Source organism: Salvia splendens, chromosome 11 (genome assembly GCF_004379255.2).
Source record: "Salvia splendens isolate huo1 chromosome 11, SspV2, whole genome shotgun sequence".
Taxonomy (NCBI): domain Eukaryota; kingdom Viridiplantae; phylum Streptophyta; class Magnoliopsida; order Lamiales; family Lamiaceae; genus Salvia; species Salvia splendens.
The window spans coordinates 10,971,086-10,988,211 of NC_056042.1; the positions used below are offsets into that span (position 1 = coordinate 10,971,086).

The 17,126-nt window shown below is 42.0% G+C and overlaps 1 protein-coding gene across 1 annotated transcript; it reads left to right on the forward strand.

The window, feature by feature from the left end:
• Window positions 1-14,900: 14,900 nt before the first annotated feature.
• Window positions 14,901-16,788, forward strand: LOC121754423 (receptor-like protein kinase). The gene is made up of 4 exons (XM_042149785.1): window positions 14,901-15,069; window positions 15,202-15,453; window positions 15,555-15,694; window positions 15,778-16,788. The coding sequence occupies exons 1-4, from the start codon at window positions 14,901-14,903 to the stop codon at window positions 16,786-16,788; spliced, it is 1,572 nt and encodes a 523-aa protein (XP_042005719.1).
• Window positions 16,789-17,126: the final 338 nt, after the last annotated feature.

Here is a 17,126-nt window from a genome sequence, read left to right on the forward strand (position 1 = left end):
ACTAGAAATTGTGAAATAAATTACTGCGTGAAGTTAAAATAATTCCTTTCCGTGAGGAATAAATATATTGGACTCAATTCGTGAGCTAGATCGAATAAATGGGATAAATAATCCAGTCCGCGATAAATAAATTGTGGGCTGCACAATTTAAAATAAAATACAATGGACTGTGAATTAAACTAATCTAATTAAATATTTTCCCTGTTGATTTGGTCCTCAGTCAACACTGATTAAATTTTTTTCTTAAAGATTCTTTAAAGATTATCCTCCTCCGTAATCTGCAAATAAATACCAAACAAATCCAAATTAATCAAAAATATATATAAAAAATATGAGGAATTTGAATCCTCCCCCTCAACCACGTTGAGAAAAAAACGTTCCCTCTCTCCCCTAAATCTCTCTCACATCTAAACCATCCCTCCCTCTATATTATTTCCTTCCCAAAACCGTTCTCTCCTATCTCTGCAATCAAGAAGACAAGACTTTTCCTCTCAACTTTAATTCAAGGTAATTCTGCAAAAATTTCCCTCGATTTTGCACGTTTCTTTTGGAAATCAACTCATTCAATTTTCTTCCGGCAGAAACCGTGAACCAAACTCGAAAAGACGGAGCTATCAGTTGTTTTCTCAAGCTCTGTTCAAGGTATACTCCCTCCCAATTCCAATTCCTACTGGAGCATACCATACAATTAGAACTCAAATACTGCTAGAACACATCAATTAGGAATCGAACCAAACTGAAAGAAACTGAAACCAACATCAAGCGAACTTTATAATCGAATACCGCGAGGATTAATCGGAAAATACGAAAGGAATATAACTTTGTAATAGACTCATCTTTCGGGGTAATCGGGACTGGTTAGGGGCTGTTCCGAATCAGGGAAATAATCGATCCGAGAAGCAAGTCAAAAGACGAACTTCATCCTGTTTCGGAGCTGTTCGGGGACCGTTCGAGCATTGTCAGCAACCGGACAGCGACAATACGGAGCAGCGACAGCAGGCGCCTGACTCAACGCTGCTGCTCGGCTGCGGTGACTCCACGGCGGCGAACCAGCGCTACCGCCGATGGTACAGCGGCGTGCGACGGAGGGGCGAACAGACACGGCGACGACAGCAGCGGCTGAACGCCGACCATTCCTCTCGCTGCAGCGACGGAGGCTGGCGAAGGCTGACCCGGCGACTACACCGTGATAGCAACATCGTTTCTTCCCGGTGAGCAGTGGTCTGCGGCGTGGAGTGAATCGGGAAGGCGGCGGGAATTTGGGAGAAACTCTCTAATTTTGGGACTGAATTAAATGAAGGAGAAGGGATGGGAAAGACGATGGTGAGAAATAATTTTTGGGCTACCTTTTTGGTTTGGGCCTCACAATTTGAAATGAAGAAATAATTGGGCTAAGTAAATAATTATCTTTGGGCCTTATAATTAAATGGGAGGATTTATTTAAAGTTTGGGCCCTCTTTTATTTTTATTTGGGGCCTCTTAATTAAATTGGAGATATAAGGTAGGGAATTAATTAAATTTTGGGCCGACAATTAATCGTGACGAATATTTAATTAATCTCCGGAATAATTTAAAGAGTGAATAATGTTATCTTATGTCGGAAATAATTAATTTGAAGAGAAATAATTGCGGGAATTTAATTACTCTCTTAAATAAATATTGGGATTAATTTCTACATTTTGGAGGGAAGTACGAGGAGTCAACGGAGGGATTATGGGCACAAGCGGCCGCCGAATAATAAAAAAATATGCGAAAATCGAGAAACGAGATAAAAGACTTTACTTAGGATGCATGCATTTTTATTTATTTATTTGAAGAGTGTGTTGATATATATAATCTAAATGTTAAAGGTGAATCATTGCAAGTGAATCGTGATACCAAAGGGAAGAGAGTACTTGAGATTTAAGCAGTCGAGGTGGGCTTTCTTTTACTGAAACTCTTTAACGTTTTCAAAAGTATGATTATGGTGTAATAAGGGTGGTTTAAACTGTTATGTCATGCCATGTTTGTTTGATGATGAGATTGTTACCTGATGCCTAGTTTGTGAGTTCGCTCCATTAGGCTATAGGGCTATGTTGTGATTGTTGCCTGATGCCTAGTTTGTGAGTTCGCCCCATTAGGCTATAGGGCTATGTTAAGCGAATTCGGGTCTGAGTAGGGCCGCAGACCCTATCAGGCTAGTGTACACAGGTGGGATCGTGAGTCGTCCTTGCTAGTCGGCCGGTCTCGTGGGCGAATAGTGTGGCCACACTTTCGTCGCACCATGGAAAGAGGATGTGATTGAATGATTGATGAGAAAGTGGGGAGATTGTTTTGACTGGCCAGTCTATGAAATTGTTTTGTGATACTCGATGATATTTATTTTCTAAATGTAAAACTCGAGTTCACTATGGTATGGATGACATAACTTTCATCAAATGTTTTCGGCATAAGCCCACTGAGTATATTAAGTACTCAGCCCTGCATGTGTTTTCCCTATGTGCAGGTTGAGCGGCGACGAGCAGTTGGTGGCGTTGAGCAATTTAAAATTGAAGCATGGTTTGGTTAGTTGTGAACTACGGGTGTCGTTGTGTCTCCACACATGACGTCACTCTTTCTCTTAAATGCTTCCGCTGAGACATTGTTTTTATTTATCAACCTTTTAGCTTTGAACCTAATTATCTGGATAATGTCAACCCCTTGGCCCCTTTTTATTAAATATTAATTATTGGTCAAACTCTTTATTGAAACCCTAGTTTTCTTCGTCTGTTTATTAAGTTCTTTTAATCACGATCGCTCGTATTTATTAACCCTAAAGGGCGGTCGTGACAGTTTGGTATCAGAGCCTCAGTTTCTTTCCGCTCTGGACCCAAGAGTCTTTTCGAGTAAAAAAAAAAAAAAAACTATACTTGTATTAATTGGCTAAAGCGTTAAACATCGAAGGCTCAACACCACAACTCGTCACGTCCAACCGTGAAGAAAGAGGTAATATATATTTTTGTGAGAAAACTTTTATGAGAAAGTTTTGGAGAAAGGAAGATGAGAAAAAAAATTGAGAAAGAGAGGAGAAAATTTTAATAAGAACGAGGAAGTAGAATCTTTCCATGAGGGATCGATTTCAAGTTGAGAAGAGTATTTGCTGATGTTTGAAAAAAGAGCAAGTTGTGAAGAGGAACGATGGATTGTTTGTTTTACATGAAAGATGAAAGTGGATGTTCAATGATGTTTTGAGTTTTGAGTCAAAACTTTTACTCTAAAGTTGAAAGTGAGATGTGAAAGTTTGAGGAAAGTATGAGAGTTTGAAGAAAATTTTATTTCAAAAATTTTGAATGTAAATGTAAAGTGTGAAAGTGTTTTGCTTTGAGATGTGAAAATGTTGTGTGTTATAATACTTATTTATCTGGAGTATGCATGACTTTTAATGTGATAGTTTTTATCTACGAAATGATGAAATGTGTTGTGTACTTAGAGTGCCTAAGATGTAGGCCTAGTTGACTGTGCGAACTGTAGTTCTAAGTTAAAAACTTACCTATTGCTTTTCTGAGCAATGAAAAGGAACGAGAATCTGAAAGTTGGGGTCAAGATACAAGGCAAGTAGATCAAGAGTGGGGATGGAGGTCGGTGGACCATGGAATTTTTTTTTTCTATTTCTTGGAATGACACGAACTGTTGGAGCAAGCTTAATGTGTGAAACACGTATTAATTGATGGTCTATTGGCGTTGAAGTATGAAGTATATTATGAAATAGTTGGTGGGAGCGAAATATGACGATATGAACTTTGTATGTGAACATAGAGTGCCTAAGAAGTATGTTAGATTGAACGATATCGAATTTAGTTGTTGACAACTGCAATATCACTTTTCCGAGTGATAGGACAAATGGAAATATGTGGTGTGAACTCGAACTTTATTGAATGATTACAAATTCAGTATTGTTTTTCCCTCAATGACAAAAACAAGGAGAATGTGAAAAGACGTAGTATATGATAAAGAGTTTAAGAAAAGAAGAAGTGCAAATTGAAGAGATGTTCCAAACGAGAAAATGTTTGAGGCAAGAAGAGATGCGAAATGATGTAATCCTGCAACGAAGGTAGAGATCATACCTGCGATCTAATAAGATAAATCCAATCATATGTCAAAAGTGGCGATGCGACGAAACGACCGTTATAGCAGGTTGAGGAGCGCGAGTATAACTACAACGTTTCAAGAGAATGACTGTTATTACGTGCAAAGAATATTATGAAGATATGGCTTTCGACTACCATTATTAGTTGTAATGACACGATGAATCTCAACTTGGAGTCCAAGGTTTCTTAGAATGTTATTACCATGTTCAGGCTCGCGAAAAATGGACTAGAGAGTGCGTCCTTCGTAGCTAGAATGAATTATTTTAAATCAACAGTACTTGGATTCTAAATTCTTTTCGATATATATTGAATAACCTGAGCCCTTATCCATTTAAACGCCTTGGTTGACTCATGCTTTGCAAGTAACGCCCATTATATATTTTTTTTCCTCTATATCGAGTCATGACTCACTTTCAGTTCTTGAAAATTAGTGCTTGCCTTTGTAACTTTGGGCATCTTGATTAATAGTCTTCTTTGATTCATCTTTCGTAAGGACAGTATTTTGACCTTATGAGCTTCCTTCATTGAACTTCATTCCTAAAGTTGTTTGCAGTTAGGACCTTCAGTATGATCACATCTCCCATATATGTATCTTCAAAGGGTGGAATATTCTTCTTGGAACTTTTGTACACCTTTTTATTTCGTAACTATGCATGCGGCAAGTTCTTTCTTGCAGAAGTGAAATTCTTTTTAGCTCAGTTTCACTACATATATTGTTTCATGCTCAATGATTTTTCTTTCTGCAACACCAAGTTAAGGCTACCGTGTTCTCTTTTTCCTTAACGTATTTGATCTAGCTGATTTTCCTAAAAAGTTCACTTCACGTTGGTTGCAAACCTGTGAATCCATTGATGTGCTACATTATTCCATATTTTGATCTTCATTGAACCATGATTAGTGTTGCTTCGTGGAAACTGCCTACATTTCTAAATCCTCATGCAACTTATCATTTCTGGCCATGACATGTTTGGGACATTATCCATTGCTGTATGGACCTTTCAACATTGATCGGACAACTGGATTATCTTTTTGGTAGCCTACCACTGGAATTGAGATCTATTTATATCTCATCCTATTTTCATGACCTACCTTATGTTCTTTCAAGCTTTGTTGGGATAATCCAAACCAATTGTTGCGAGTTAGTGTGGAGATTCAAAGCAAAAGAGCTGAAATTGTAATTCTTGTTTCCTTGAGTGATTTCTAAACTCTTCCAATTTAAAGACGTTTTAGCAGTGTTGTTATAATTTGAAATCAGTCCATATCCAAGTTAAGACTGTTTGACTAAATTTTGAGTTCTTGATACATATTCGGAGTTCTTGATGCAACATTGTTGGGAAAGGCAAAAGCTTGATCTTTTAAGATACACATGGGAAATAAGTTTTATAGACCGACACGCATTGAGATGATATACCAACCAGAAGTGTAGACACGACCAATAGAAAGAGACGAGGAATATTTCGCATTTATGAACCGCTTGTGACGAACTAGAAATTGAATGTCTTGTTATGTACATAGATAATGAGATTGAAAAAAAAATGTTAAGAAAATTTTACGCACATGGGCTTGATCGTCTTATACGGTGTAGAGATCTAGGTGAAAATAGTTGATCGATCGATACGAGGATGATGAATAAAACTAAGTGAGCAACGAGGAAATGAGTATTTAAAGATCACTGCTACAATACGACAATTGCCGAGAAAATAAGAGTATGTTAACAAGGTGACACCATCAACAAAGAGGGAAACGTTCGAGTCAAGATATGTCGAGCAGGAAAGGGATTGAAAGAAAGAACGCGTGGTATCCCCACCACCTCCTCAACCAAAGTAGAGAATTAGGAATATTATTATAAGAATTTTCGCATTGGAAGAAAATGGATGGAATGTTGGAAGAAGTTTTCAGTGATATGTTCACATCCTGATGAAGAGGACCGAAAGTGAAAATGGCGAAATAAGTTGTCTTTAATATAGACATGAGATTAGGATCTTTAAGAAAAGTCATGTTGGATTACCTTTCCTGACAAATAGACAGTCGTAGTTTACAATTGACTTGGAGCCATGATCAACCCTAAAAATCTAGGACAACATACAAAATGATGACTAATGAGTTGGAAGAACTCAAGATGCAACTGCAAGAACTGTAAAACCTGGGTTTCATCAAATTCAGTGTGCCACGTTGGGGTGCACCAATACTATTTTTGAAGAAGAATGACGGAACGCTGAGAATGTGTATCGATTATAGAGAGTTGAACAAGATGACTCTCAAGAACAAATATCCACTGCCGAGGGTAGATGGCCTATTCGATCGACTTCGAGGAGCCGGTGTGTTCTCAAAGATGGACTTAAGGTCCGGATACCATCAGTTGAGAGTCCGAAGAGAAGACATACCAAAGACTGCTTTTCGCACAAGATATGATCACTATGAGTTTGTAGTAATGCCGTTTGGATTGACGAATGCACCTGCAGTATCCATGGATTTGATGAATCGAGTGCTTCATCCATACTTTGATAAATTCGTCTTGGTCTTCATAGATGATGTACTCGTCTACTCGAAGGATGAGAAGGAACACGAGGAACACCTGCGAATCACTTTGGAGACGTTGAGAAGTGAGAAATTGTATGCCAAATTTAGCAAGTGCGAGTTCTGGCTTAAGTAAGTAAACTTCCTTGGTCACATTGTGTTGGCAGAAGGAATTCGAGTGGATCCCGCCAAGGTTGAGGCGGTACAACAATGGAAAGCACATTCAACACCGAACGAGATTCGGAGTCTCCTAGGCTTGGCAGGATACTACCGAAGGTTTATAGTGGGATTCTCCAAGATAGCGAGACCCATGACCCAACAACTCAAGAAGGGGGTAAAAGTCAATTGGACCCCAGAGTGTGAGGCAAGTTTCAACTGTTAAAGGAAAAGCTAACTAGTGCACCGATTCTAGCGATGCCAGAGCCTGGAGTGAACTACGTGGTGTACACTGACGCTTCGAAGGTGGGACTTGGATGTGTGTTGATGCAGAACAACAAAGTGATTGCTTATGCATCACGACAATTGAGGCTACACGAGTTGAACTATCCAACCCACGACTTGGAGCTAGCAGCGGTAGTACACGCCTTAGAGATTTGGAGACATCATCTCTACGAAGTTCGATGTGATATCTTTACAGACCACAAAAGTCTAAAGTATTTCTTCGAGCAGAAAGATTTGAACATGCATCAACGAAGATGGCTCGAGTTGGTGAAGGACTACGATTGTAGCATCAATTACCACCCCAACAAAGCAAATGTAGTGGCAGATGCTTTGAGCCGGAAGGACCATTCCCAACTGGCTACTTTTCTCACCAAAGAAGAAAGCCTAATTCGCGAGTTTAGCAAGATGCGTTTGGAAGTGGTGAGGGCACCTGAAACAGTGGAAGCGTGAATCGCCACTTTAGCTGTTGAACCTGATCTAAGGTCGAGAATCATTGAAGCACAACGGATGGATGCGAAATTGGAGGAAATTCATGTAGAAGTGCGAACCGGCGAATCTGTGAATTTTAGTGAAGAATGTGACAATGCTCTTACTTTCGAAGGAAGACTATGCATGCCGGATAACGAGGAGCTCAAAAACGAGGTTATGAGTGAAGCACATGAGACTCCTTATACCGCCCACCCAGGAAGTACGAAAATGTATCAAGACCTGAAGAAGTCCTTTTGGTGGAATGGTATGAAGAGGGACATATCGTCATTCGTTGAGAGATGTTTAGACTGCCATCAAGTGAAGACTCTACATCAACGACCGTGGAAAGTTACAACCACTAGAGATTCTTGAGTGGAAATGGGAGCACATCGCCATGGATTTCGTGACGGGATTGCCGAGGACTCTGAGAGGGAACACCGCTATTTGGGTAATTATAGATCGACTTATCAAGAGTGCGCATTTCATACCGATTCTCATAAGCTATGGATCCAACGAACTGGTTCAAATTTACATAAAGGAGATAGTTCGATTGCATGGAGTCCCAGCGACTATCACGTCCGATCGTGACCTAAAATTTACCTCAAGATTTGGATAAGTCTACAGAAAGAGCTTGGAACTAAATTGAACTTCAGCACAACGTTTCACTCGCAAACCGATGGACAGTCCGAAAGAACGATCCAAACTCTCGAAGATATGTTGAGAGCCGTGGTACTCGACCGAGGAGGAAGTTGGGAGGCAGCACTACCACTGATTGAGTTCGCCTACAACAACAGTTTTCAGGCAACGATAAACATGGCGCCGTATGAGGCATTATACGGAATAAAGTGTAGATCGTCACTCTACTGGGACGAAGTTGGCGAGAGAAGAATACTTGGACCCGATGCAGTTGAAGAAATGGTGGGAATCGTTCGGAAAATTCGTGAAAGGATAAAAGAAGCTCAAGACAGACAGAAATCATGCGCCGATGTCCGACGAACTGACTTACAATTCCAACCTGACGACAAAGTTTTCCTGAAGGTATCCCCGTCAAAAGGGATAGCACGATTTGGCGTCAAGGGCAAATTGAAGCCGCGATTTATTGGGCCTTACGAAATTCGTGAATGAGTGGGCCCCGTTGCATATCGACCGGCGCTACCACCAAACCTCAGTAATGTGCACAACGTTTTTTTCATGTGTCGTAGTTACGAAAATACGTGTTCGACCCAAAGCACGTGATCCGTTTCGAAGAAGTCGCATTGAATCCAGACTTGAGCTACGAAGAGAGACCTCAATCTATTTTGGACCGAAAGATTCAGAATGTGAGAAATAAACCTGTTCCTTGTGTGAAAGTACTATGGGAAAATCATGGGCATGAAGAAGCCACGTGGGAGAATAAGGACAAGATGATGGAATTGTACCCAGAACTCTTCACTTGAGGGTAGCAAATTTCGGGACGAAATTTCTGTTAAGGTTGGTAGGATGTAACGCCCCGTTTTTCTAAACCCAATTTTTTTTTTGAACCACAAAGTACTTGCATTTAATGCGATTAATTTTGTGAAGGCCCGTGAATTAATTGTTGAGTGGAATTTGTAGCTGGACTAGAAATTGTGAAATAAATTACTGCGTGAAGTTAAAATAATTCCTTTCCGTGAGGAATAAATATATTGGACTCAATTCGTGAGCTAGATCGAATAAATGGGATAAATAATCCAGTCCGTGATAAATAAATTGTGGGCTGCACAATTTAAAATAAAATACAATGGACTGTGAATTAAACTAATCTAATTAAATATTTTCCCTGTTGATTTGGTCCTCAGTCAACACTGATTAAATTTTTTTCTTAAAGATTCTGTAAAGATTATCCTCTTCCGTGATGAGATTATCCTCCTCCGTAATCTGCAAATAAATACCAAACAAATCCAAATTAATCAAAAATATATATAAAAAAAAATATGAGGAATTTGAATCCTCCCCCTCAACCCACGTTGAGAAAAAAACGTTCCCTCTCTCCCCTAAATCTCTCTCACATCTAAACCATCCCTCCCTCTATATTATTTCCTTCCCAAAACCGTTCTCTCCTATCTCTGCAATCAAGAAGACAAGACTTTTCCTCTCAACTTTAATTCAAGGTAATTCTGCAGAAATTTCCCTCGATTTTGCACGTTTCTTTTGGAAATCAACTCATTCAATTTTCTTCCGGCAGAAACCGTGAACCAAACTCGAAAAGACGGAGCTATCAGTTGTTTTCTCAAGCTCTGTTCAAGGTATACTCCCTCCCAATTCCAATTCCTACTGGAGCATACCATACAATTAGAACTCAAATACTGCTAGAACACATCAATTAGGAATCGAACCAAACTGAAAGAAACTGAAACCAACATCAAGCGAACTTTATAATCGAATACCGCGAGGATTAATCGGAAAATACGAAAGGAATATAACTTTGTAATAGACTCATCTTTCGGGGTAATCGGGACTGGTTAGGGGCTGTTCCGAATCAGGGAAATAATCGATCCGAGAAGCAAGTCAAAAGACGAACTTCATCCTGTTTCGGAGCTGTTCGGGGACCGTTCGAGCATTGTCAGCAACCAGACAGCGACAATACGGAGCAGCGACAGCAGGCGCCTGACTCAACGCTGCTGCTCGGCTGCGGTGACTCCACGGCGGCGAACCAGCGCTACCGCCGATGGTACAGCGGCGTGCGACGGAGGGGCGAACAGACACGGCGACGACAGCAGCGGCTGAACGCCGACCATTCCTCTCGCTGCAGCGACGGAGGCTGGCGAAGGCTGACCCGGCGACTACACCGTGATAGCAACATCGTTTCTTCCCGGTGAGCAGTGGTCTGCGGCGTGGAGTGAATCGGGAAGGCGACGGGAATTTGGGAGAAACTCTCTAATTTTGGGACTGAATTAAATGAAGGAGAAGGGATGGGAAAGACGATGGTGAGAAATAATTTTTGGGCTACCTTTTTGGTTTGGGCCTCACAATTTGAAATGAAGAAATAATTGGGCTAAGTAAATAATTATCTTTGGGCCTTATAATTAAATGGGAGGATTTATTTAAAGTTTGGGCCCTCTTTTATTTTTATTTGGGGCCTCTTAATTAAATTGGAGATATAAGGTAGGGAATTAATTAAATTTTGGGCCGACAATTAATCGTGACGAATATTTAATTAATCTCCGGAATAATTTAAAGAGTGAATAATGTTATCTTATGTCGGAAATAATTAATTTGAAGAGAAATAATTGCGGGAATTTAATTACTCTCTTAAATAAATATTGGGATTAATTTCTACATTTTGGAGGGAAGTACGAGGAGTCAACGGAGGGATTATGGGCACAAGCGGCCGCCGAATAATAAAAAAATATGCGAAAATCAAGAAACGAGATAAAAGACTTTACTTACGATGCATGCATTTTTATTTATTTATTTGAAGAGTGTGTTGATATATATATAATCTAAATGTTAAAGGTGAATCATTGCAAGTGAATCGTGATACCAAAGGGAAGAGAGTACTTGAGATTTAAGCAGTCGAGGTGGGCTTTCTTTTACTGAAACTCTTTAACGTTTTCAAAAGTATGATTTATGGTGTAATAAGGGTGGTTTAAACTGTTATGTCATGCCATGTTTGTTTTGATGATGAGATTGTTGCCTGATGCCTAGTTTGTGAGTTCGCTCCATTAGGCTATAGGGCTATGTTGTGATTGTTGCCTGATGCCTAGTTTGTGAGTTCGCTCCATTAGGCTATAGGGCTATGTTAAGCGAATTCGGGTCTGAGTAGGGCCGCAGACCCTATCAGGCTAGTGTACACAGGTGGGATCGTGAGTCGTCCTTACTAGTCGGCCGGTCTCGTGGGCGAATAGTGTGGCCACACTTTCGTCGCACCATGGAAAGAGGATGTGATTGAATGATTGATGAGAAAGTGGGGAGATTGTTTTGACTGGCCAGTCTATGAAATTGTTTTGTGATACTCGATGATATTTATTTTCTAAATGTAAAACTCGAGTTCACTATGGTATGGATGACATAACTTTCATCAAATGTTTTCGGCATAAGCCCACTGAGTATATTAAGTACTCAGCCCTGCATGTGTTTTCCCTATGTGCAGGTTGAGCGGCGACGAGCAGTTGGTGGTGTTGAGCAATTTAAAATTGAAGCATGGTTTGGTTAGTTGTGAACTACGGGTGTCGTTGTGTCTCCACACATGACGTCACTCTTTCTCTTGAACGCTTCCGCTGAGACATTGTTTTTATTCATCAACCTTTTAGCTTTGAACCTAATTATCTGGATAATGTCAACCCCTTATATTAATTATTGGTCAAACTCTTTATTGAAACCCTAGTTTTCTTCGTCTGTTTATTAAGTTCTTTTAATCCCGATCGCTCGTATTTATTAACCCTAAAGGGCGGTCGTGACATTTAAGATGCTCCGCGCTCACTTTGACCTAGTCAACAGAGAGGTCAAAAAATTCTGCGCCATCTACAAGAGTGAAGCGGCTCATTACCAAAGCGGAGCCGACATTCTGAGGTCGGCTTTGCGAGTCTACTTCGACGACACCGCCAAACAATTCAAACATGTCAATGTTTGGGAGGTCATCAAAGACGAGCAAAGGTGGGCCGACGGTGTCCGGTCCAGCTCGGGCTCGACCTCAAAGCGCACGAAGCACACGACGGGTGGCCAATACTCGTCTAGTGAGGGCGGTTCGGGCAGCGCCGCATAAGAGTTTGCCTCGTAGGAGGTTGAGGGCACGGAAAACGATGCCAAGGGGTCCTCCCGTGGGCACCGTCGGCTGCAAGGGAGAAATGCAGCGAAGGCAGCTAGAGGGAGGAGGGGCCGAATCAAGCCAGGCGGACTCGGGGGCACCCTCGAACTCCCTAATGTCCATGTACATGACCGCCACAATGGCGGACACTTCCCGCATGACGCCTCCCCAATACCAAGCCTATCTTGCCGGAATTGAGTTTATGGCAAGGCAACTTGGTATTCTCCCTCCAGGTGGCTTCAGTGCACCTCCACCGCCTTCGGGGGATGATTCGCCGGCGGAGTAGTTTTTTATATTTTCTATAAAATTGTATTTTAAATTATGTATTTTTTATTTTTTTAGGATTTTAATTATGTGTTTTTTTTATTTTTTTGAATTTTAAGTTGTATTTTTATTTTATGTAGTAATTTTATTTTATTTAATGAAGTGTCTTTTTTATTAACTGAATTTGTTGGAAATTAAAATAAAAAATGAAAATGAATGAATAGTAATTTATGAGATGGTTAAGAGATGAAGTAATTTAATAATTTCAATTTCATTTTTTATTTTTATTTCCAACTCAATTCAATTAAAACAAACACACTTCATTACATAAAATAAACTTACAACATAAAATTCGTAAAAAAAACATAATTTAATAATTTCCTAAAAAATAAAAGTACACAATTTAATAATTTCATCCCCTAAGTTTTCCCAAATGTGCTCAATTAGATCCTCTTGGAGTTGGGTGTAGGCGCTAGAGTCGCGTGTCCTTGCACGAATAGATAACCGTTCTTGTATAGACGGATGCGCTCCACTTCGAGGCGGACTACTTGTGGTTGAGCTTCCGGGGGATTCGGGGTCGAACCAATTTCCCGTCTCGGGTCCTTCGTCTTGGACAATCATGTTGTGCAAGATTATGCATGTATACATGATGTCGACCATGCTCTCCATGAACCACGTACGAGACGGGGCTTTGATGATGTTGAAGCGCGCTTGGAGAACCCCGAACGCCCTCTCCACATCCATGCGAGCAGCCTCCTGCTTCTGCGCAAAAAGACCCTGCTTTGGGTTCGCAGGCCTGCTGCACGTCTTCACGAAGGTAGGCCACTTCGGGTAGATGCCGTCGGCGAGATAGTACCCCATTTTATAAAGCCGGTTGTTGGCGACGAAGTTGATGACCGACGCTTTACCATCCAAAACTTCAGTTAAGAGGTCGGATTGGTGGAGCACGTTTACATCGTTGTTCGACCCGGGGACCTCGAAGTACGCGTGCCAGATCCAAAGCCGGTAGTCGGCAACGGCCTCGAGTATAACGGTTGGGTGGGTGCCTTTGTGGCCGCTCGTGTAAGACCCCCTCCACGCCACAGGACAATTCTTCCATTGCCAGTGCATGCAATCGACGCTGCCGAGCATCCCGGGGAATCCGTGCACTGTTTCATGAAGGTCGAGCAGGAACTGACAATCGGCCGTGCTTGGCCTCCGGAGAAATTCATCGGTGAAGGCTGCCCGGACGCCTTTGCAGAATTTGAGCAAGCACATTCGCCCAGTGGTGTCTCCGATGTGGAGGTATTCGTCGAACATGTCGGCCGTTTGTCCAGTCGTAAGCTGGCGGATTGCTGCAGTACATTTCTGCAGCATCATGTGGCTGGGACGACCGATCGCGTCGAACCCTTCCTGGAAGAACTCTTCTCGGGCTGCCAAAGTATCCGCGATGTGGAGAAATAGCGGTTTCCCCATGCGGAAACGGCGACGGAAGTAGGTATCTCCCCAAACCGGGTTATCGCAGAAGTAGTCGCGTACTAACCTTGCGGCGGCTTCCTCCCGGTTACGATGGATGTACGTACGGGAGCGTCGTTGGGGCGGCGCGGCTTCTTCCGCCTCCCGTCATCGATCTTCTTCAAATGATTGTTCCATTATTTGACGCATTTGTTCAAAAGGATCCATTAGTTTGATTAAATTTGGGAGAAGAAAAACAGAGTTGATTTGAGATGAAAATTGTGGTGGAAATAGAGAGGATTTGAGAGGAATAGATGTGTGTTTGTGAGTGAAATGAGTATGAAATAGGAGTATTTATAGAGTAAAGAAATTTAAAAAATAAAAAAATGGATAAAATAACATTACCGTTGCAAAAAAATTTTTTTAATTAAATTCGATTTTAAAAAAATGAATTATTGCGTCACCGTGACGAAACCCACTCGCGGGGCAACAAGTGGGCGTCACGCATGCGCTGGAAGCTCGCCACGTCGCCTCGGCGCGTGGCGAGACGTGTCGTGCCGCGTCTCGTTGCTACGACTCACGGCACGGCATGGGCACGGCATGTGGACGACACGGGTGGCTTCAACGCGTGTCTCCGCGGTTTCGTTCCGCAGACACGGAACGCGGCACCGTGAAGGCACGCGTTGTGGATGCTCTTATGAGCATAGTAATTTTATGGGATTCTGTTACAGTATAGTATATATCACAAAAATGTGACGAGGCATAATAATTCAGACACATTCATTCTTTCCCACCATCACAATCTGTAAAGGCTAAACCACAACTAGAAAACTTTCCTTTCCAACTTTTTTTTACCAATTTAAGACCTCTCTTCATTTCACACATTACCTTTTTCAATGAAGAAAATGTGGTTCTTCAACTTCAAGATTGTGTGGCTTTTAGCTGTTGTAATAACTCTTGTTGGTGCTGGAGAGATTTGCCACTCCAATGACCTGAAAGGGCTAGAAGGTTTCCAGGTGGGGATCCGGTCGGACCGAGACATGGACCGGTCGTGGCTGCTGCAGCTGGGAAGGCGTAACGTGCGATAACGCAATCGGGAGAGTGACCGAGATCAATCTCCCGGGCTTATTCACTTAGATGATGTTCCTGTCCAAACTTCCATGTCTTGTGTTTTATCTCCAATTACACTTCTCACATCTCTTCAAGCCATTGACCTATCCAGCTTCATCGACTTAACCGGGGAGATCCCTCCAACGATCGGCTCCCGTCTCCCCAGGCTACGGAAGCTTGCCCTCTCTGGCAACCAATTCAAAGGCACATTGCCTGAGAGCATTGGTAAGCTGTCTGAACTCCAAGAATTGTACCTGTCTGAAAACAGCTTCACTGGCTCCATACCTGGAAGCATAGGAAATCTCCAAGGGCTGAGGATGCTGGATTTGCATTCCAACCGATTATCGGGTGCTGTTCCAGATTTGATAACAAAGTTATCGAATCTAGAATATCGATAACAAAGTTATCGAATCTAGAACATCTCGAACTACAGAACAATTTCCTGACAGGAAGCATACCTGGCAGCATGGGTGAATTGCAGTGTCTGAAGGAGCTTGATCTGTCTAACAACTCGCTATCCGGGCGAATCCCATCTTCGATAACTAGGTTGAAGGCTGTATCAGTTATCTGCCTCGACAACAATCACCTCGTTGGGGGGGATTCCGCGGCTTCCAAGCCACGGCCAGATGCCTTCCCTGGCCTTCCTCAGACTCAATAACAACAACCTGACAGGAAAGATCCCATACTCCTTCGGGTTCCTGTCGTCCCTTCGGATTGATCCCTTCGAGCATAGGCAATCTGAGATCATTGACAGAGCTGTACCTGAACAGCAACAGGCTATCAGGACAACTACCAGCCTCGATAAGCCAGCTTGCGAATCTACTCATTTTCAGCGTCTCGTACAACTTGATCGAAGGGCCGTTGCCACACCAAAGGACAGCCCTCGCGAATCTCCAAACGCTCGAGCTCTCATTCAACCAGCTGAACTTGAATTACATCCTAAAGTGGCTGCTGAAGCTGCCTTCCCTGTCGAGAATTTTCTTGGCCGGCTGCAATATCCAAGGCGGACTATCGGAGGATGTACTCACCACTCCAAGTCCACTGCAAAAGCTCGACTTATCAGTGAACCGCCTGACAGGAAGCATCCCGGGATGGATTGGTAAGCTAACAGAGCTATACTCGTTGAACTTATCACTCAACGACCTTGTAGACACGATCCCTACCTCGATCATGGACTTAACAAGCCTCGGGTTGCTAGATCTTCACTCCAACAAGCTAGCAGTCTCTCTAGAATGGAGATATAGAGTGAGATCCCTGACGTTTCTTGATCTTTCCGACAATAGCTTCACGGGTGGCATCGAGCAAATAGGCATGGAGACACAACTCGACATACAGTACATCAATCTATCACACAACATGATCAAAGGTAGATTGCCTGATTCCATAGGGAGATTGGAGTCACTGAAGAGCCTGGACTTGAGCTACAACCGCCTCGACTCTGAGATACCCGCGACACTAGGAAACGCGAGCTCCATGGAAAACCTGAAGCCGCAGAGAAATCACTTCACCGGGAGAATACCAGATGAGTTTCTCAAGTTCAAGAACCTCAAGGACTTGGACCTTTCGAGCAATTCTCTCGAGGGAAGAATTCCGTACGGGGAGCCTCTGATCGGCTTCCCGAGAGGCTCGTACTTGGGAAACAAAGATCTGTGTGGCGCGCCGCTCGAACCCTGTCAGCCTTGAGGGCTAACATTTTTTTCCTTCAACATTTAGCATCTTAGTTCAAACTCATTACTCAGATAATGGGAAAATGTCACATTCCATGTAAAAAAAATGCATTCATCCATCATAATCTTGATGCTTACACAGTTTCTAATTAATCCATGGTTTCTCCTCAACAAAGTTGATGATAATTTAAATAATTTTTGAAAGAGCAATTTGTAGACTTGGTTGATATAAAGAACAAGAATGATAACAGAAAATATTGGAAAAATAAAAGATACTACTCCATATAATTAACCTGTTACAATCACATTCCTAAAATATTCGAAAAAAAGAAATTAGAAACAAAATATAAAAAA